A 21,848-nucleotide genomic window follows, 5' to 3' on the forward strand; every position below is an offset into this window, starting at 1 on the left:
ATATCGCTTGATCTCACCAAAGCGATATCGCCCTTGGGAGCCAGTTTCGGATGATAAATGCGGGTCTAAGACGTTTACCACTTTGGTGATTCTCACGGGCACAGGTAAAGTGCTGACGACCCTAGAAACATAGCCTGTGCGAACTGGGATTCGAATCCACGATCATAGGTTTCTTGCGTGCCCAAGGGAAGCAAATGTACACAGCGAATTGAGTTGCCTTAGACGACTTGGCCACCAGTGACACCGCACATGTAGGTTCACATGACCATTATTTGATTATGTTGGTTCTGAAGTCTTTCTGGGATGCAAGGTTTTCATAGCGTTCTGTGTTGAACGATTCAATGAATGGTTGATAAATTCTATTGATGAGGTAAGTTTCCTTTTTATTGAAGATGTTTATGTATCGTGCAAAAACGCACATCATTGTCTCCTTCGGCAATTTATCGATTAATCTATCACAAACTAAAAAATGTAGATTCTCATGACATCAGTCCATCCTTAAAAGAAGTAAATGACCTGAAGTCGCACGTGGCTTACCCGCGTTACAATGGTATTCCCTTCTGCACACGTCAGAAGTACAACATCTCATATCGCAAAGCAAATACTTATTGGAATATGCATTGTGTGTTCCTGTATTGCACACAGCCAACACGCGAACCGTTTATAATGGCAACTTTTAAATCATAGTTACATTATTTTTATGTGACAGATAATGGTAAATTTTGCTCTATGCTATTTTAGAATCCAGATTTACGAATCATGAATGGTAAATTGCAAAGTAATTGATTTAATGAGAATAGACTTATGATTATATTGGTTTCCTTCATAATTTACCGTGTGTATTCGCAAAGGAGGCTTGTCATCAATACATGGTTGTGGTGGTCATTAAGTTTGAAACATCCGATAAAGGAAGTATCATTAAAATGGATTGTGTGCCTTTTCGGAATATCAACACTAAAATTATTAATGCTAAAGTCGATAGCATACACAATAGCAGGACGTCAGTGAATACGCATAGCAAGTTTACAACTGACCGAGAACTGCGTCATTTGTTATTTTAATTATCGTGTAGTAAGTAGGTGCGCACCCCAGTTTTTGAATCGGGTAAATAATATTTTGTAAATGTTTGGAGTGTTTTCGAGTTGACCATATGCCGCCATAACCATAATTTGGTATGGCAACAAACAAAGAGAATAGAGTAAAGCCTCAGTGACACAGACAATGCGACCGCGATGCAACCTCCTGGCGACAGCGTTACAGCATCATTTTGCCATAAGTACTCAGAGGGTTCACATCAATTATTTCCATTCATCACTATAGTCCGTAAAGGCAGGAAAACAAAAGAACCAAAAATTGTAGAAGACACAGTAGAGACAACTGCTGTGGTGCACATGTCTGCTACAATTGAGCCAGAGCCAACAGCATCTCAACAAAAGAAGAGGCGGATACCTGATGAGGAGGGAGAGCCAGAGATGTCCGATGTTGACAGGCTCCATTCTGAGGTAGCCCACGAAATCATCAAGACTTTCTCTCTCCAACTCTGCCATCAAATTTATATAGTCTCCTAGCTGTGGCCAATACTGATTTCGCCTTGTCCTTCTCATTCTTCTGTACATCATCATGGCAGCAACTGCAGCATTTTGATTTATTCTTTGCAGGCGGATAAACTGCAACTGTTCTGCTGTTAACATATTGACAACTTGCAAAGAAATGATTTGATTCAGAAGAGCACGCTTTTTATATGCTTTATGTTTTGATGATCGATCGACAAGTAGTCACCAAGCAGTCCCAAATTCAGTTGCAACAAGTCACCGATGATTCGCTGACTAGTCACCGATCGGTCTCAACCAGTTGCAAACATGCCGCCGTATCTGCGGTGAACAGTTGCCGATGCATCACTGACAAGTTGCAAAACCTATCGCTGATTGATCGTTGCACCGGTCTCAGCGATCGCCAGTCGGTCGCAAAGGCAATCAATCGCCAAGAGGTTGCATTGTCTTTGTGACTGTAGCTTAACACAATGTGTTATCATATTATGAATACTATCCGATTTAAGATCAAAACAGACTTTCCGTCGAAGTCTGGTGTAAAACAGTGATGCTGCACTAAACAACTGAAATATTTCTTGTCATAATGGGTGTACGCGCTGTCTAGGAATCTGATAAGCCTTAGTTGACGAAGTGAAGTATTGACATGCTAGAAAACACCATTTACAAATGATGATACCTTATCAATTTGCTTTCACTCAGAAGAAAGATGCGTAAATACGCAAACACTATTCTGAGGAACATATGCATTGTCTAACGATGTGTGTGTGTGCGTGCGCGTGCGTGCATGCGTGCGTGCGCGTGTGTGTGTGCGTGGGTGGGTTGGTTACTGTTGACCTTCATTATTACCAAGAGAAACAAGTTTTTTTCACACAACACACCAGCCTTCGAAAGGAGTATGAAACACATTCCATGTTTATTCGAAAAAGAGGACAATACCAAACGTGTCCTTACAATTATCTTTTAGGACACCTGCACGACTGCGTGTTCATCACAACTCATGGCACTATGTGGCAAAACATTACACAACATGACATCATGTGGCACAACATGCAAATTTAGGGCTCTCAATGGACCTACACGCCTCTTATACTCCATTCAACAACATGAGGCGTTGAACTACTGTTCATTATATTCAAACAGGATTCTGGTGTTTGTTAGCAGCAAAGAATTAAATCTTTGTGTACTTTTAAACAGTGTAAACAGACAAATCATTGAGTTACGGAAAATATAACTCTCACGAGTACATTTAAGTTTTTTGTTTCGCCGCTGTACCTTGCAACAAAATTTCACAAATTACGTGACAGGGTATTGTGACAAGTTTGTAAACTTTGTGGTCCCGTTCTACAAAGCGATCGTAGCGCAACGACAATTATAAGTCTATGTTAAAGTATGGGAGTTACGATCACCTTAGCGTAGGCCCTTTTATGGTATTAAATTTATACTTGTGAACTTGAAATACATGTATTATTCTGTTAAACTCAATGGGATTATTGCTGTGGATCGCGTAGATGTCTGCCTATGTACATACGACAGAGAAATATTTGAAAAATGTTACAAACGGCAAGTAATAAATAAAATATTCTTTATATCTCACACAGTGGCCATCTATACATCAGAACGAAACCCGGCGCACCGTAAAAATCAAAAACACTGTACTGAAATAAGCGAAAGTGTATGTCCTCCCTATTCTGACGAGTTTCAATGTGCAACTATAAAGGATTAAAACAAATTGAAAAAAAAGATTGGGCTGAGTAAATATGTGCTGTGCCACATGACTTTCACGTAAACAACATGCAACTTTTTGCTTCGTAGCCGGGTGCACGAGTTTTATCATTCCACTGAGAAATCTTCTTCGCGGTGGGGTATAAGGGATTTTTTTCTTCCGCTCACAACAATATTTGCTTCTAGACAGGATGCGTCGTACTTTATCCAGATCGCATTCACCAATCAGATCTCAACATTCTGACATGGAGGTGAGGAGTTTGGGCTGCTACCTCAATATAAGCAATCAGTTTGCAAGATTTTATGTAAGCTTTATAAGGTTCATCAGCAGTGGAACTGTATTGTCCACCGATCGGTGTGCTTTCAGCTGCTTATGTTACCAGACGGCACACAATATTTGACACTCTTTATTGCAGAACATACGTAATACGTAATACAAAAAATCGATCAATACTATCCTTGTCTTTCTAATCCCAACAGAGCGTCGATATTCTATTGCAGTATGTGAAATGTCACTTGCGCCATGCCTTATTGCTTGTTGAGAATAATGATGCAGAAAATGTTAATAGTCTGTGTGGTTATTTTGAAGAACCTCAAAATTTAATCACAATGACAGTGCTATCACGAAATAAGTATAGACCGCAAACGAATTAATCTCAACTTCATATAGGTCTACTAGGATGCTTCAGCGATTCAGTATTATCAAAGTGACACCAGTGCTATGCTCGTGTCATCTATGGACGCCCGTAGTCGTTGATCATAACTTGGAAAAACGGTTGGTGCTCGTGTCTGAATTAGTTTGCTCTTACTTGTCATATTACCATTTTGTAGATGCACATAACTGAAGACTTGTTTAAATTTGAAGATAGAATGTGCTCTGGTGATTACTAAATGAACTGAAAATCCAAATTTTATTGCTTGGAAGGGATTTCTGTTTTACTTCAATGCGCACTAAAACAGCACCAGGCTTCCCTGGTCTGTGATGACAATTTTAGTTATCAATATAGTGATAAACATAGAATACTAAACAAGCTCCCGTGAAACAAGTGAAATTCACGAGTTTCATAAAATTGGTTTTACACGGGAGCGAGTTTAGTTTTTTATTTATTACTTGCCATTCATAACGTTTTTAGAAATATACTGTTGAGTATGAATAGGCTGACACCTACACGACTATCTAGACTATCGCAACTCACATACTTTAACTTACATTAACGAGTGCCGTTGTGCTACAATACGATCGCCTTGTGGAACGGGCCTTGCACCTCAAAGTTTAGATTAACGTCACAATACCCAATGACGTAATTTGTGGAATTTGTTGCAAAATCCATCGGCGAAACAATGCCATGTGACGTCGGCCTAGCAACAAGGTGACCGGGGTCATCGAGTGTGCATAAGCTCCTCTCAGTGATCTTTCAACTCCACATGCAATATCGTTGAATAAGCCAAGGGATGTCGAGAGCTTTCAAGGTTTGTTCGTGAAACGTGTTCCGAGAGTACATAAGCACTCGTTTTGGTATTACACAATGTATAATACAGCTGTATGTTTATTAAACGGGTGATCTCTTCACGGGAAAGTAATAAAGCAATTTATTTTACCTAAGAGTGTACTGCTGATGCGACGTAAATAAATATTTACTCACCCACTCACTCACTCATTCACCCTTGGAGTATATAGGTAAAACCTCTCGAAACAGAAATCTTTGGGGAATCCATCGAAACTATATCCTGTTATCAGAACAACTATCAGAGATATTTCTATGGATATATGACGTCTTTAATACAATTAACAATACAATCGGCGTTATTTATTATTCCATCAGATTGCACTATAACACACACACACAAACACACATTCACACACACACTCAAAACAAAAACAAAAAACAAAAACAAAACAAAAACACAACTGTGCAAATCTACATAGATATTTCACAGACATAGGCCATTGGATGGTAGTAACAGTCACCAGCGTGCCAGCTGTTGGGGAGGCTCAGGTCCCAGAAGGTGAGACATTTTTCGGTTAGATGATCGTTCGGTTCCCCGGGGCTCCAGAATGTGGGCTCAGCAATTGAAGAGTTGTCTCCCCATCTCCAGGATGATCCCATTACATTCCCGCTCGTCCAAAACGGTCCTGTTATAGAAATGTGTTTAATAAATATTTACTTAATGTTAGTTATGGACAAAAGACTTGATCCAACAATTGCATAAGCTCGGCTGAAATAGTGCATTGTCAGGACACTTGTACATGTTATATTTTTTATTCTATCCAGATATGCATTTATGGTGCTTTTAGGGCAGAATAGGCTAATCACAAATGGGCGACTTGTGAGGATTGGGTGGTTATTATGCGTGACTTGGCTGAGGGTGCCTTATCGTACCTCAGGCTGACTAACAGACCGCCCGACTGATTCACTCTCTCACTCACTCGCTGACTCACTCACCATTGACTGAATGATTCACTGACTCATAAAACATCCTACACGTGACCTACCAATATCTGCCGCAATGTTGTACATGAATTGGTTCCGTTCAGCGCTGTTGATGATGACGAGGTAGCTGCCCACTGCTGAGCATGCTGTCTTGGCGTCAGTCCACAGTTTAGGGTCGGTGTGTTTCTTGTAACACATGTTCAGTCTCCGGCTGTATAGATAGCCCGACTCGAGCGGACATAGAGCTGGAACACAAAACGAACAATGGCAAGACTTGTGTAGAAGACTAACGTGACGTGACGTAAGACATAGGTATAAAGCACTAACTTTATGTAACATATGAGATTGGTATAGAATATCAACATGACGTGACATACATGTAGGTATATGATTTTTACGTGACATGCCATAAGACTTAGTTATAGAACATTTATGCGTTGTGGTATAGGAGTGAGTGAGTCTGGTTTTACGCCGCTTTTAACAATATTCCAGCAAAATCACGGCGGGGGACACCAGAAATGGGCTTCACACATTGTATCAATATCGGGAATATGGCTAGGCTACCCGACCGCCCTGTGGTATCTTAGAAAGGTGCAGACCATTGACGTATCGTTACATAAGAGATAGACATTGATCATTTATGAGACTTTGCATAAAATATAGGGGTAAGATACATATGTGACGGGACATACATTTTCAAGATTGGTGTCGAACACTAGCGTGCGTGAAATACGAGATGAACGTGAGGTAGATATAAAATACAATGCAGAAAAAGAGCAGTTCACACATGGTAAAATTTACGGTTCAATGCATGTGTTTCTGGTTGACAGCTCGGCTTCTGATATGCCACTGGAAAGACACGTTTAAATTCCACTATCAAAGGCGCGAAGCTATCCCATTCTATGATTTAGATTTATAAACCCTTTGGGTTTAGTAACATTTAATGTAGGCAGTGGTGAAGAAATTACTGTATTCAGATGCTTCGTGTGATGTGTAAACTTCCGAAATAACATGGATGGATGTCAACATGTGGACTATTCTACGAAGTTCTTGTGACACTAGACTGGTCTGGCACTGTGTGGAAAGTTCTGGAAGCTAGTTGGATTATATAAGTGGAGCGGGCGCGTGCCTGTTTCAGCTCTCACATTTCATGACATCAAGACCAGCTTTCGTGTGAAAATCACTTATCACCTCGGATTTCCAAACACATCCAATCTCGGAAGGTTGACCACTGCCACTGCTGGGCGAATATATTGTTATCACTGACTTTTGCTATCACAACTATTTTTTTGGTATTTGATACTGACCACTGTCATCATAATATGTATTGCCATTGATTGTTGTACTACCACTCTATTGTGTACTGCCATTGTAATTGTCCTACAGTAAGTACTGATTTTTTAAACTAGTGAATTCTGTAATACATTGGTTAATTGTATACTGTTTGTTGGTTACTTGTTGGTTTCACACTAAAACATTTAACGTACAGAGAAAACATATATTTTCAATTTGGTAATCGTCAGTACACTATCGACCCTAGTAGGTTACAATCTTTCCTAATAGTGAGCTGAAGATACAATATTTCGTGTGCAGTTAAAGATTGTATTTATCAATATAGGATGGGAGATGCGGGATAGTATTTTCTCCTTTAACCTCTCAAGTTCGCTTCATGTCGATTGGCTGTATTAGAAATCCTGTAATTTCATTGGTTAAGGACCTATTTTCGGAAATATTTTTTCCCGTTATCTATTTCCAGTCAATTCTTTTTAACAAACAAATTTGCCATACGAGACATGTCATTTTCAACTAAAAACATTCAAAAATTATATTTATTATTTATCCAAATAAAATATAGTTCACACATGCGATAAACAAAACATAAAAACTACTTAAGCTTTATAAGTACATTAAATTTGATGGAACAAATAGTCTGCTATCTTGCAAAACATAAAAACTAATCCACGAATCCAATGCAGTTTCACACGCGTTGTAATATTTTGAAATGTGGCATTGCATCTGTAATAAAAATAAACTGTGTCTTTCCTTTTAGCTTGATATTTTAAGACTTGCCAATAGGTAATTAAAAAACAATGACCTACAAGTTTCGGGACGTAAAACATTAATTTCACTTGGGACAGTTAATCCATCATTCCTCGTCATTATTGTCTATATATCCCTTGTTAAATGTTATATATTCAATCCTTCTAAGGCGGAGGTTATCAACTGAATCTTCAACAGGGTGTTACAGATGTTACCATCAATGGGAGGTTACATGTTCTATGCTGATTAGAAAAATGTTGAATATGATTAGGAGGATTCTTTTAATTATAAGTTTGCCAAAATATTATATGTTCTATCCATTATTGATGGCACTAGTCAGGAACAGAGCTATTATGCTGAACTGTGGTTGTTTTTAGAAAGGTTTAGATTACTGCTTGGCTGTTACTACCAATATGTCCAATCATCTTTGAAGAAATAGGTAAGCAAACAAACTTAATGACATATTTAAGTGGATAATGAGTTTTTACATGCTAAATAATAACATTGTAACGAAATTAATACCATATATTTGAAAACAGTCAGGCAGGAACTGGCCATCTACTGACATGACGACTTTTAAATACTAGTTGTTACAAAAGAAATTACACAAAGACCAGCTTAAGGTACATGTGTACAGATTAGTTGTATTTTATCAATTTGTTCGCACATGCAACATCGTTGGTGTTCCTTCTATTTCATACCTGAATTTTAGGTCCTTAAGAACACACGCAACGATGACAGATCACAAATCTTACCTTTACCCAACACCAGGTGTTCAATAGGCTCGGAGGTGGAAGCCAGCTGTGTCTGCTTGAAGCCTTCCATCAGATGACAAGACTTGGTTTCCTTGTTGTAGAACATTGTGGTACAGTATGCACTGAAGAAGCACATAGCGACACAGTCTGCCCTGGACAAGGCAGGGGACCCTGGGGATAGGGACGGGGGCATCTGACCAGTAGATAACGAGGACACGGTCGTTTCAGAACATTCCATGTTGTTTACTGATATGTCCACCTGGGGTTAATAACAGGGCTGACACAAGGGCAGACTTTACATCAGTAACACCATCGACAGTGATGAAAAAGTACAAAACGTCAAGTGTGCCTGGATGTGATTCTGCAAAATTAATCAATTGATCAATTCTATTGAGCTACATTTCCTTTTTGTTGAAGTTATTTATGTACCATGGCCATACAAACATCGTCAACTAAACTAACATGACCTCGGAAATGTATGGATTAATATTTCACGGGACTACAATACACTTGACTTCGAAACATACTTTTAGGCTGGAAAGCCTGGAGTAGCATTGTGCTTACATGTAGGTACGTCACGGTGGAATTCCCTTTCCGTTCTCACCAGCAATACGGCATCTTATCTCGGAAAGCAAACATTGATTGTACTGTAGCCATTGTACTGTAGTGTGCTGTACACAGCCAACACAAATGTCGTAAAGTTGAACTTTTAAATCATAGTTGCAGACCCACCAGGTCAACCATATTTTGTAAATGGTTGGAGTGTTTTTGAGTTGACCATGTCCCACTATCGTATCACTTGGGAACACGATGTGTCATAATATTATGAATCCAATCCAATTTTAGATCAAAACTAACTTCTATTTGATCTGATGTTGTTATTCCTTTGAAGACTACTGTTAGATGTGATGGCGCACTAAACAATTGACATATTTCTTGTCAAAACTGTGACGCCTTAGCTGACCACCATTTTAAGGTGCTACCTAATCAATTTGTTTTCAACTGCGAAGAAAGATGCGTAAAGACGACAAACACTTGTCCTGCATAGAGACTTTTATTATAACCATGAGAAACAAGTTTCCATGTTACCCACCTAACACAACCCTTAATGACAACTTGAGACTAGATACTGCTTCATGGCACTGCATGACAACACAGGACACTACAAGATATTTTCTTGCTCTGCATCACTCTATATACCACAACATGCGTCAACATGACTGTGCATAAAACTAAATGATTCTGCATGCAACTTACTCTCATTACACTTTCGGAGCTGTCGGGTAGCCTAGTGGTTAAAGCGTTAGCTCGTCACGCCAAAGACCCTGTCTCGATTCCCGACATGGGTACAATGTGTGAAGCCCATTTCTGGTGTCCCCCGCGTTGATATTGCTGGAATGTTGCTAAAAGCGGCGTAAAGCCATACTCACATTGCATGATTTCAGGGTACGCCTACTTTCTTCCTGGTATAGATGTCAGATTATATCAATATTTGTTAAAACATTTAGAAAGCATTTTGAAACAAGTATCTTGAAGGAGAAAATTCGAAAGTAATATATTTGTGACAAAAAAACCATTAAAATTACTCATATTCCGGAAACTACCGAGCGCTTATTAGCAGAGTTGTCATCACATGACAGAGTGGAGAGTTGACCTACAGACGATCACTGTTTCTGTATTGTGTTTGGTAGATTATTAGTGTTCGCTATGGCATCAACTGACAATGTCATCGATGAAAACGTTGAAATTTCGCTCAGTGAACCTTACACATATCGACATGAGCCAGTGGTTCGTCATTTACCCGAGGCATGTGAGTTAACTGACTATAAAAGTCCAGTTTCCACCCTTGCCGAACTTGGCTGGTATTATGGAGTTACATCTTGGCTGGACTAACGAGTCTATGCATAGTCCAATCGAAATCGTGCACCGAAATCGAAATCCGGTTCGTAAAATGTCGTTCAGATTTCGGCCGATTGCAGGATTTGCAAGGTATGTGAACACCCAACTCGTTGTCAACAGATATTTTCGCAATCTTTTCATGCTTTTAATCAAGGTGCTCACGTGATTTGATGCACTTCGCAATGTAAGACCCGTTTTATCACAATATAGATCTTGATTATCGATCAGATCGTCTTGACTGGGCGCCGCCATTTTGTTTGAAACAAGTGATACGTCAGGAAGACGTAGACGGGACATAACTCGTAATAACCACTGGTGGCGCTACGGTCGAGCACAGGTATTCCAGCCCAGTTCGGCAAGGGTGGAAACTGGACTTTTAAAGTCAGTTAACTCCCTTGCCGCGGGAAGATGGTGGTTAGTCAGTCATAATAGTCTTGCCAGTAGCAAGGAAAGCGAGGAAGATCTACCAAGTGAAGACGATCAAACTGATGTCAACAGGAAACACGGGGGAACACAATCTTGCGTTAAACGTTATCCTGACATTTGTAAATTAAATGGATGGTTATCACTAAAAAATAATTCGTAAATACAGTTATTCTTGTGAAAAATGTTCCAGGTGTAGATACACGCTCAGCATTTTCTAAACGTTGTTAATTGTGTTTTCTTGATGCCAACCAATTAGCATAGGACTAAAGCTAAATTTGTTTTCTATACAAATGAATGTTTTGTAATAAAATTGTACTGTCTAGTGATTGTTAGTTCAGTTAATACTGCCGTGTAAACAGTTTTAGTAATACATGTATGCCCTTCATTGATCAATAGAATGAATGATGTTTATTCTCGTAAATCACGGCAGTGATACAGAGATGTAATTGGATATAGGAATTAGATACAATAGAAGAAAACAGGTCAGTGGAACATTTCCATACATGATCTTATATAACTCGCCAGTTTTAATAGATTAGGCTTATAAGTAATGGACATCAAATGCGAGAATTTTATGGCAGAAGGATACATACAGTAGTAATGAGGCAAAAACTTGTTTCTAATTTCTGAGAGTTTGGGACATTCTAATAAAAAGTGCATTTCATCACATATCAATTTTTTACACAATGTACATTTTCTTTCCTCTCTTACAATATTAAACCATCTTCCTGTTTCAATGGGTAATCTATGATTTGCTGTTATGAAACGAGCAAGAGAGATGCGTAAGGTGATTGGTAGTTCTAGTAAATAAGGTTCTAGGGATGGTAACTCTTTAAACATGTTATAATAGAAACCTTTTGATGAATTTTCCTTTGATTCTCGCCATCTTTGCAGAACATTTTCAATGAGAACATGTTTCACATTTTGTTTCAACCAAGCGGTACTAATAAAGGTTTGAGACAACCAAATGTAATTAAAGCCTATATTTTGAAGAATACATTTTACTTCTTCTACTAGTGGGAAATGGTAATCTGGATTTGCAATGGACATTTGAAACATAAGTTTACATTCTACACTAGAAAGGCTAGTTTGTGATGATGTTAGCTTGCACCAATATGAGATCATTCTTGTCTTGATGAAAATGCTGAGAGGATACCTCCCTAGTTCACCATATACCATGTAATCGGGTGTTGATTGTTTTAACTTGAGAATATATTTACAAAATATATAGGGATATTAGTGGCAGGCATTCAGCTTACTCCATGCACAGTGACTCTACTCGTCTTGTAAAATCAATTTAACATGGACTATATTAAAAAGAGAATGATAAAATAATTATTTAACAACAAATAAATAAACTATAAGTGATAATATCACACTAAAACTACCTGTCACATTATCATTTTTCAGAATGTACACCAAATCAAATTCTTCAACCTCACCTTCATCCAATCATTGACCACCAGAGGGAGCTGGTTCAACAGGACAACGCTCCACCGCACACAGCTCGTGCGAGATCTCCAGATTTCAACCCAATCGAACACCTCTGGGATGAGCTCGATCGACGTGTACGTCAACGTCTTAACACGCCGCAGACTGGCCAACGCGTTACAAACAGAATGGCGCAGAATTCCGCAGGACAGAATTCGTACACTTATCCATTCAGTGCCGAGGAGATGCAGAGCCGTGAATGCTGCCCGGGGTGGTCACACGAGATACTGAGTTCAGCGCCACCTTGTGGCCTTATGTGACATTACCATGAACAGTTTTCAATACCTTTGTACAACGACAACATGTAATATATATATACAATTTTACTGTTTTCGTTTGGCAACGTACGAAATGTAGAAAAATATCATCCTGCATGTTTTGTGAATAAAGTAAGAGAGACCTTTCTTGCAGAATCAGACAACAGCATCATGTACTCAAGACCATGAACTGAATATGTAAATTAAGGTACACCAAAATTGTGCCAAATATGTTACCTTGTGCATGGTCCTTTGTAAGGGGAGTGAGTCATGGATTATATTTAACAGTGAATGCTAAATCTATTTTCGTAACCAAGTTCGTTTAGTTTCTGTGGATCGATATCATAGACAAATGTCTCAAAATGCAAGAATCACAAAAAAGCATGTCCATGTCCAGTCGGTTTCCATTTTCCTCCATGGTGACGACGCTTTATCCCAACATTCCTCCTCGCAAAATAGGCCTTTCGCTTGGAAATTTCAAGAAAAAAGACACTTGGTACTTTTGTTTGATGAACTAGTCCACCCCCACGACCACACAATACCCAGTTTTGCACTTCATTGTCATGTAGATTAATGCGATGTCGACGAAACAATAAAGCGGAGGTCTCTCTACTATGACGTCACAGCTACAGCTGGGCCTTTAGCTGGGATTTCAATATGCTGACTGTGGGATCAGGGCAGTTTACTGATGCTTTTTATAAAAAAACAACAATGAAATCACATATGATTTTTTTGGTGTAAATATGTACTTTTTAAGACTCTTTAACATGTCTTTAAAAAGTATTATATTAATCAAATATTAGAATGCAGTGCTACCTCGTTGGTCCGGTTTACATATATACATGCGATAATTCGGTCCCGATTGGTGGGGTTTCACTGTATCAGACATACTCTTCTATAACAGCATGGGAATAACAAAACAGTCGTGACAAATACTGCAGCTGTATCACATTATTTGGGCCAGGTTGTCGATAGAGCAACGGTCAACTCCGTCAGCTCACACACTGCAACAACCCAAGTCATACACATTACACTTAACATGTATTTAGGCCATTCAAACTGCTCATTGGTTTGGCGCATTTCGTCTGTATTAATATCATCCTCATTCGGGAGGCAAAAGTCAGAAAAGAGAAATTAGTGAAATATTTGGTATTGTGTCCGCCGCTGTAGTCTGAAGTTTGGCGACAAGTTCATCTTTAAATAGTACATTTGAAATCAAGTTGTGTATCACTCAAATAGTCAAATCAAAAGCTGCTGATTTTATCTAATAATACGTTATTTGAGAACCTTATGGAGAGATGTGATTTATTACTCACCTGCTGAAGAAACCACTGTTTAATAACAATATGCTGGAATTGCACAGTGTTTCGCCAGTGTACATTGCAACAAATTTCACAAATTACGCCATAGTATATTGTGAGGTGTTTGTAAACTTCGTGGTGCTGAACCCCGTTCTACAAAGCGATTAAAGCGCAACGACAATTACTGTTTTTGTTAAAATATGGGAGTTACGATCACGTAAGTGCTACAAAAGCTTTATGGGACGGATCCCTGAATTCTAAAGGGAGGCCATTGTCTGGTGTTAAATTAGTATGTGTCAATTTTTAATGCGTTTGAAGTATTATTCTGTTGAACTCAATGTCTGTCTATTCACACACGGCAGTGAACTATTTTAATAAATGTTATAAACGGCAAGTAATGAATAAAATATTCCATATTTCTCACACAGCTGACATCTATACCAGGACGAAAGTAGGCGTACCCTGAAATCATGCAATGTGAGTATGGCTTTACGCCGCTTTTAGCAATATTCCAGCAATATCAACGCGGTGGACAACAGAAATGGGCTTCACATATTGTACCAATATCGGGAATCATACCCGGGTCTTCAGCGTAACGAGCGAACGCTTTAACCACTAGGCTACCCGACCGTCCCTGAAAGCATGCAAAAACACTGTACTGATTGTAGTAGTGTGGTAGTAGTGTGATTTTGTGCGTCCCGCGTTAGGTTTTATACCACGAGTAATGGATAAAAACACACATACCATGAGTGATACTGCTACAACAAATTTATCTTGCCGACTATGAAAAAAATAAAATAAATTGATTTTTCTATGTACAAAATAGCTGTTCGATTGAGCTAAGTTAATATCTGCTGTGGCACGTGACTTTCATTGACTCGTAGATCTATATTATGAATGCAAGAGAACAACCATCCTATAATTTGTGCCGAAACAAATTCTACTTGTAAAGGGCAGATAACTGTGGAAATTATATGAATGGACCTCTGTAAAGCAGTGATGACACCAGGTGTTCGCGAAAAGAGTAAGCCTCATCACGATTTTTATAAAAGTTTTATATGATTCATCTGCATGTATTGTCTGCCTATCTGTGTGCTATCAGCTTCTGATTTTACCAGACTGCACAGATTATATGACACTCTTTATTGCAGAATATAATACAGTTTTCGATCAATATCACGTTTGTCTTTCTAATCCAAACAGAACGTCGGTACTTTATTGCAGTGTATGGAACATCACTGGAGACATGCCTCATTACTTTTGGGAATAATAATGCAGAAATTCTTGATCTTTTGTGTGGTTATTTTGAAACACCTCATCGCAAATGTTCATCAAATTGGCAGTCCTATCACGAAATAAGTAAAGACCACAAAGGAATTAACCTCTACTTCATATATGTTGAAATCACATGCAACTATGGCGCTTCAACACTTTAGTATTTTCAAAGTGACATAATATAAACATCTGTGCTATGCTTGTGCTATGGACGTAGTCGTTTATTTAAGGATTGACTGTGTTTGTATTTCAGTTCATTGAAATATGAATCGAAAAACAGATGTGCAAATTGTATGAATCCGCGATATGAATCGAAAAACAGATGTGCAAATTGTATGAATCTGCTTAGTGGATTCTTACAAAAGTTTGCACATCGGTTTTTCGATTTATACCGCAATGAAACGAAACAAATACACAGTCAATGCTTATAATTAAATTCTACAACGAAAACAGGTTTTCATCTACAATAATTTAACCAAAAACAGTTGTATAGCAGACAAACATGACGAGACTGATAAACATTTAAGTGTAAGAATACATTCTGTGGTGTGACATGAATCAGGTGACTGTTTAATTTATGCACATAACTTGACTGGCCTACGAATTCAGTAGCCAATCAACGCAGAGTAAGATTAAAACAATGTTCACAAAACCTTTCAATGAAGGCAAGAGGCGAGAGGAACTGCAACATTCAGACTGTAACGAGCCGGAAACAAATGTGTCTGGGAGAAGGCGGCTGTTTCAAATGACATGGCCAGTTACAGCCAGTTTCAAACATAACTTCCCTGAGAACGGGAAGACACAGTTGGAAACATGCTAGTAGGAACTTAAACCCGAAGACATGAAAGTTGTGGAACCGATCGAAACGAGCGGGGAAAAACTGGCGAGCGAGCCTGCACGTTTGCTGTTTCTTTCCTTCTCGGCCTTCGGTTTCAAAGGGTTGTTTGGACAATGAATATGCATCAATTTCGCTAAACGATACACGTGAGCAGAAAGGGAATTCCCTCGACTGTAATTTCACCGTCATTTCATAGTAATAAAAGTAGTTCGCTTCGGTGGCTTAAGTTTTTACATTCATTGGGAAACGAATACAATAACACGTGACCAATTCAGCTAATCAGAATGTAGGAATTTCAATGAACACAACGAAAATTTAATTAACATAACTTGAAAAAACGGTCGGTGCGTGTGAATGAATTAATTTACTCAAATGGAATTATAATTACTTGTCGCATTCCCATTTTGTAGAAGCACATAGCTAAGAACTAGTTTTACTTTGAAGATAGAATGTGCAATTAATTGAACTGAAAATCCATTCAAGGGCGAGTTCACTTTTATCGCTTGAAAAGGATTTCTGTTTCACTTCAATGTGCATTAAAACGGCACTAAGCTACCTTGGTCTGTGATAACAAGTTCAGATATCAATATATGTATACATCTTTATAACAATATATTCGCTGTTCGGCGTTATTTATTATTTCACCAATTTGCACTTACAAACTATCTTGTTTTTATGTTTGAGGTCAACATTACATCTGACATATCAACCTAACCAATAGCTCAACCTAATTAGTGTGTCGACGTATTCGGATATTAGGACCTTTCTAATACAAGCATATTGATCAAACCGATAACTGGATGATATCATTATATGTATATATGCAGTGTGTTATTGCTTTTAACAAGATGCCAGTATAACTGCTGAAGTTGTTACATATATGATAACCTGCTGAAAACATTCACGAATGTCCATGGAGCAAAACACAACTGTCTACATAGATATTTCACAGACATAGGCCATTGGATGGATGTAACAGTCACCAGCGTGCCAGCTGTTGGGGAGGCTCAGGTCCCAGAAGGTGAGACATTTGTGGGTTGGATGATCTATGTTGGGTTCCCATGGGCTCCAGAATGTGGGCTCAGCAATTGAAGAGTTGTCTCCCCATCTCCAGGATGATCCCATTATATTCCCGCTCGTCCAAAACGGTCCTGTAATAGATCGGTTTAATAAACATTTACTAAATGTTAGTTATAGACAAAAGACTTGATCCAACAATTGCATAAGCTCGGCTGAAATAGTGCATTGTCAGGACTCTCGTACATAAATAAGAAATTATTATATTTTTTATTCTATCCACATATGCATTTATGGTGCTTTTAGGGCAGAATAGGCTAATCACAAATGGGCGACTTGTGAGGATTGGGTGGTTATTATGTGTGACTTGGTTGAGTATGCCTTATCGTACCTCAGGCTGACTAACATACCGACCGACTGATTCACTCTCTCACTCACTCGCTGACTCACTCACCATTGACTGAATGATTCACTGACTCATAAAACATCCTACACGTGACCTACCAATATCTGCCGCAATGTCGTACATGAATTGGTTCCGTTCAGCGCTGTTGATGATGACGAGGTAGCTCCCCACTGCTGAGCATGCTGTCTTGGCGTCAGGCCACACTTTAAGGTCGGTGTGCTTCTTGTAACACATGTTCAGTCTCCGGCTGTACAGATAGCCCGACTCGAGCGGACATAGAGCTGGAACACAAAACGAACAATGACAAGACTTGTGTAGAACACTAACGTGACGTGCATAAGACAAAGGTATAAAGCACAAACTGTATGTAACATATGAGATAGGTATAAACTATTAACATGACGTGACATACATGTAGGTATATGATTTTGACGTGACATGCCGTAAGACATAGTTGTAGAACATTAATGCGTTGTGGTATATGAGTGAGTGAGTCTGGTTGTACGCCGCTTTTAACAATATTCCAGCAATATCACGACGGGGGACACCAGAAATGGGCTTGACACATTGTACCCATATCGGGAATAGAACCCGGGTCTTCAGCGTGACGAGAGAACGTTTAAACTAGGCTACCCGACCGCCCTGTGGTATCTTAGAAAGGTGCAGACCACTGACGTATCGTTACATAAGAGATAGACATTGATCATTTATGAGACTTTGCATAAAATATAGGGGTAAGATACATATGTGACGGGACATACATTTTCATGATTGGTGTCGAACACTAGCGTGCGTGAAATACGAGATGAACGTGAGGTAGATATAAAATACAATGCAGAAAAAGAGCAGTTCACACATGGTAAAATTTACGGTTCAATGCATGTGTTTCTGGTTGACAGCTCGGCTTCTGATATGCCTCTGGAAAGACACGTTTTACTTCCACTATCAAAGGCGCGAAGCTATCCCATTCTATGATTTAGATTTATAAACCCTTTGGATTTATATATATAAACCATTTTGATTTATATATAAACTTATATATAGAAGTTTATTAGCAATGATTAGTTGTCAGGAATGTCGTAACATTTAATGTAGGCAGTGGTGAAGAAATTACTGTATTCAGATGCTTCGTGTGATGTGTAAACTTCCGGAATAACATGGATGGATGTCAACATGTGGAATATTCTGCGATGTTCTTGTGACACTAGACTGGTCTGGCACTGTGTGGAAAGTTCTGGAAGCTAGTTGGATTATATAAGTGGAGCGGGCGCGTGCCTGTTTCAGCTCTCACATTGCATGACATCAAGACCAGCTTTCGTGTGAAAATCCCTTATCACCTCGGATTCCCCAAAACATTCACTCTTGGAAGCTTGACCACTGCCACTGCTGGGCGAATATATTGTTATCACTGACTTTTGCTATCACCACTATTTTTTGGGTATTTGATACTGACCACGGTCATCTTATTGTGTACTGCCATTGTAATTGTCCTGCAGTAAGTACTGATTTTTTAAACTAGTGAATTTTGTAATACATTTGTTGATTGCATACTGTTTGTTGGTTACTTGTTGGTTTCACACTAAAACATGTAACGTACAGAGTAAACATATATTTTCAATTTGGTAATCGGCACTACACTATCGACCCTAGTAGGTTACAATCTTTCCTAATAGTGAGCTGAAGATTCAATGTTTCGTGTGAGGTTACAGATTTTGTTACCAATATAGGATGGGAGATGCGGGGTAGTATTTTCTCCTTTAACCTCTCAAGTTCGCTTCATGTCGATTGGCTGAATTAGAAATCCTGTAATTTCATTGGTTAAGAACCCATTTCCGGAACTATTTTTTCCCTTTCATCATGTTCAGTCAATTCTTTTAGCAAACAAATTTGCCATACGAGACATGTCCATTTCAACCATATTCATTATTGATCCAGATAAAATATCGTTCAAACATGTGATAAACAAAACATAAAAACTAATTAAGATTTGTAAGTACATTCAATTTGATGGAATAAATAGTTTGCTATCCTTGCATGTAAACAACAATGTTTACATTCGTATCCGGATACAAGTGAAAGATCCTGTGAACTTTAAGGGAAATTTGGTAGTAAGAATAGTGAACATAATATAGTCATTAAACCGTTTTAACGTCTTTGTGATCAAAACTGACAATTGTGAGCGACAAGCCCTTCGATTGAAACTAAATGGAAGAAATACCAGAAATAATACAAAGAACATCATGATACCTTTTAGCATAATTACGGTAGAAAACGAATTCGATGACAGCAGGGGAGAGAATAACCACAGAAAAAGTAAGACATATGCTCACTTGAAAAACTCTGTCAAAACAATCCTTACTCGTTGCAGAATCAATTTACAGTTTGTTGAGAATATGCAGACCGACAAGAGTTTGTTTTCTTTGGGTAGTTATGAGAGCAAGTGACTTTGACCAGGACTGACGTTGATGCACACGACGTTGAGGCGAGTGGCGGAACAACTTCGACCGAAAGCAATTAGCATACAGTTTGAACAACACGTGTTTAAATTTTTCATTAAGAATAATGCCAAGTCATATCAAATTCATTCTTGTTATATTATACACGAATCAAAATCTATATTTATCGCCAAAATACATTATACTGCTTATATTGTCGAAGAATTAACACCGTTCAAAAGAACTATTTCGCATTCGCTGAATCTTAGTGTTGATTCACACACGTATTAATATTTTTAAATGCGACATTGCCTCTGTTATAAAAATAAACTATGTCTTTCCTTTTAGCTTGATATTTTAAATCTTGTATAATAATAAACAATGTACTGCAAGTTTCGGGACGTAAAACATTAATTTCAATTGGGACAGTTAATCATCATTCCTCGTCACTCGTAAATTATTGTCTATATATCCGTTGTTAAATGTTATATATTCAATCCTTCTAAAGCGGAGGTTATCAACTGAATCTTCAGCAGGGTGTTATAGGTGTTACCATCAATGGAAGGTTACATGTTCTATGCTGATTAGAAAAAAATGCTGAAAATGCCTAGAAGGATTCTTTTAAGTTTAGCGAAATTATACATGTTCTATCCATTATTGATGGCACTAATCATTAACAGAGCTATTATGCTGAACTGTGGTTGTTTATAGAAAGGTTAAGATTACTGCTTGGCTGTTACTACCAATATGTCCAATCATGTTCGAAGAAATAGGTAAGCAAACAAACTTATACGCATATTTAAGTGGATAATGAGTGGAATAGTTTTTACATGCCAAACAATTACATTGCAAAGAAATTAATACCATATATTTGAAAACAGTCAGGCAGGAATCGGCCTTGTACTAACATGGAGACTTTAAAATAGTTACAAAGAAATAACACAGAGACAGCCTTAAGGTACAGATTAGTTCATGTATTTTATCTATTTTTTTGTACATGCCATATCCTCGATGTTCCTTCTATTTCATACCTGAATTGTAGGTCCTTATGAACACACGTAACGATGAAAGATCACAAATCTTACCTTTACCCAACACCAGGTGTTCAATTGGCTCGGAGGTGGCAACCAGCTGTGTCTGATTGAAGCCTTCCATCAGATGACAAGACTTGGTTTCCTCGTTGTAGAACATTGTGGTACAGTATGCACTGAAGAAGCACATAGCGACACAGTCTGCCCTGGACAAGGCAGGGGACCCTGGGGATAGGGACGGGGGCATCTGACCAGTAGATAACGAGGACACGGTCGTTTCAGAACATTCCATGTTGTTTACTGATATGTCCACCTGGGGTTAATAACAGGGCTGACACAAGGGCAGACTTTACATCAGTAACACCATCGACAGTGATGAAAAAGTACAAAACGTCAAGTGTGCCTGGATGTGATTCTGCAAAATTAATCAATTGATCAATTCTATTGAGCTACATTTCCTTTCTGTTGAAGTTATTTATGTACCATGACTATACAAACATCGTCCAGTAAACAAAGACCTCGGAAATGTATGGATTAATCTTTCACGGGACTACAATACACTTGACTCCGAATCATACTTTTAGGCTGGAAAGCCTGGAGTAGCATGATGCTTAGGTACTTCACTGTGGAATTCCCTTTTCGTTCTCACCATCAATACGGCATCTTATCTCGCAAAGCAAACACAGACATGGGTAGCCATTGTACTGTAGTGTGCTGTCCACAGCCAACACAAATGTCGTAAAGTTGAACTTTTAAATCATAGTTGCATACTATTTCTATGACAAATCCGGGAAATCTTGGCTTTAAAATAATTTTAAGATGCAGATTTACGAATCATGAATAGTAAATCGCAAAGTAATATGGTTTAATGAGAAATTATACCAGGTTTCCTTCAGAATTTACTGTGTTTGTTTTTGCAAAGGAGGCTTGTCATCACCACACAGTTGTGGTGGCCATCAAGTTTAAAACATCC

At 38.5% G+C, this 21,848-nt stretch overlaps 2 protein-coding genes across 2 annotated transcripts; both read right to left on the minus strand.

Annotated features, from left to right (window-relative positions):
• Window positions 1-5,135: 5,135 nt before the first annotated feature.
• Window positions 5,136-5,926, minus strand: LOC124120374 (C-type lectin domain family 4 member E-like). The gene is made up of 2 exons (XM_046483184.2): window positions 5,767-5,926; window positions 5,136-5,406 (listed from the first exon to the last, which is right to left on the minus strand). The coding sequence occupies exons 1-2, from the start codon at window positions 5,900-5,902 to the stop codon at window positions 5,192-5,194; spliced, it is 351 nt and encodes a 116-aa protein (XP_046339140.2). The 5' UTR covers window positions 5,903-5,926; the 3' UTR covers window positions 5,136-5,191.
• A 10,889-nt stretch (window positions 5,927-16,815) lies between these two features.
• Window positions 16,816-21,167, minus strand: LOC124120381 (C-type lectin domain family 4 member E-like). The gene is made up of 3 exons (XM_046483192.2): window positions 20,930-21,167; window positions 17,508-17,690; window positions 16,816-17,137 (listed from the first exon to the last, which is right to left on the minus strand). Exons 1-3 carry the CDS (start codon window positions 21,165-21,167, stop codon window positions 16,920-16,922), a joined length of 639 nt encoding a protein of 212 aa, XP_046339148.2. The 3' UTR covers window positions 16,816-16,919.
• Between the last annotated feature and the right edge of the window lie 681 nt (window positions 21,168-21,848).

Source organism: Haliotis rufescens, unplaced genomic scaffold (assembly GCF_023055435.1).
Source record: "Haliotis rufescens isolate VD_foot unplaced genomic scaffold, xgHalRufe1.0.p SCAF_8, whole genome shotgun sequence".
Taxonomy (NCBI): domain Eukaryota; kingdom Metazoa; phylum Mollusca; class Gastropoda; order Lepetellida; family Haliotidae; genus Haliotis; species Haliotis rufescens.

Excerpts from the sequence above, each read along its gene's own strand:
- LOC124120374 (XM_046483184.2), bottom strand. The coding sequence starts at position 5,902 with ATGTGTTACAAGAAACACACCGACCCTAAACTGTGGACTGACGCCAAG. Across the intron at positions 5,407-5,766 it reads CAACATTGCGGCAGATATTG|GACCGTTTTGGACGAGCGGG; the intron begins GTAGGTCACGTG and ends TTTCTATAACAG.
- LOC124120381 (XM_046483192.2), bottom strand. The coding sequence starts at position 21,167 with ATGGAATGTTCTGAAACGACCGTGTCCTCGTTATCTACTGGTCAGATG. Across the intron at positions 17,691-20,929 it reads ACACCTGGTGTTGGGTAAAG|CTCTATGTCCGCTCGAGTCG; the intron begins GTAAGATTTGTG and ends TTTGTGTTCCAG. Across the intron at positions 17,138-17,507 it reads CGACATTGCGGCAGATATTG|GACCGTTTTGGACGAGCGGG; the intron begins GTAGGTCACGTG and ends GATCTATTACAG.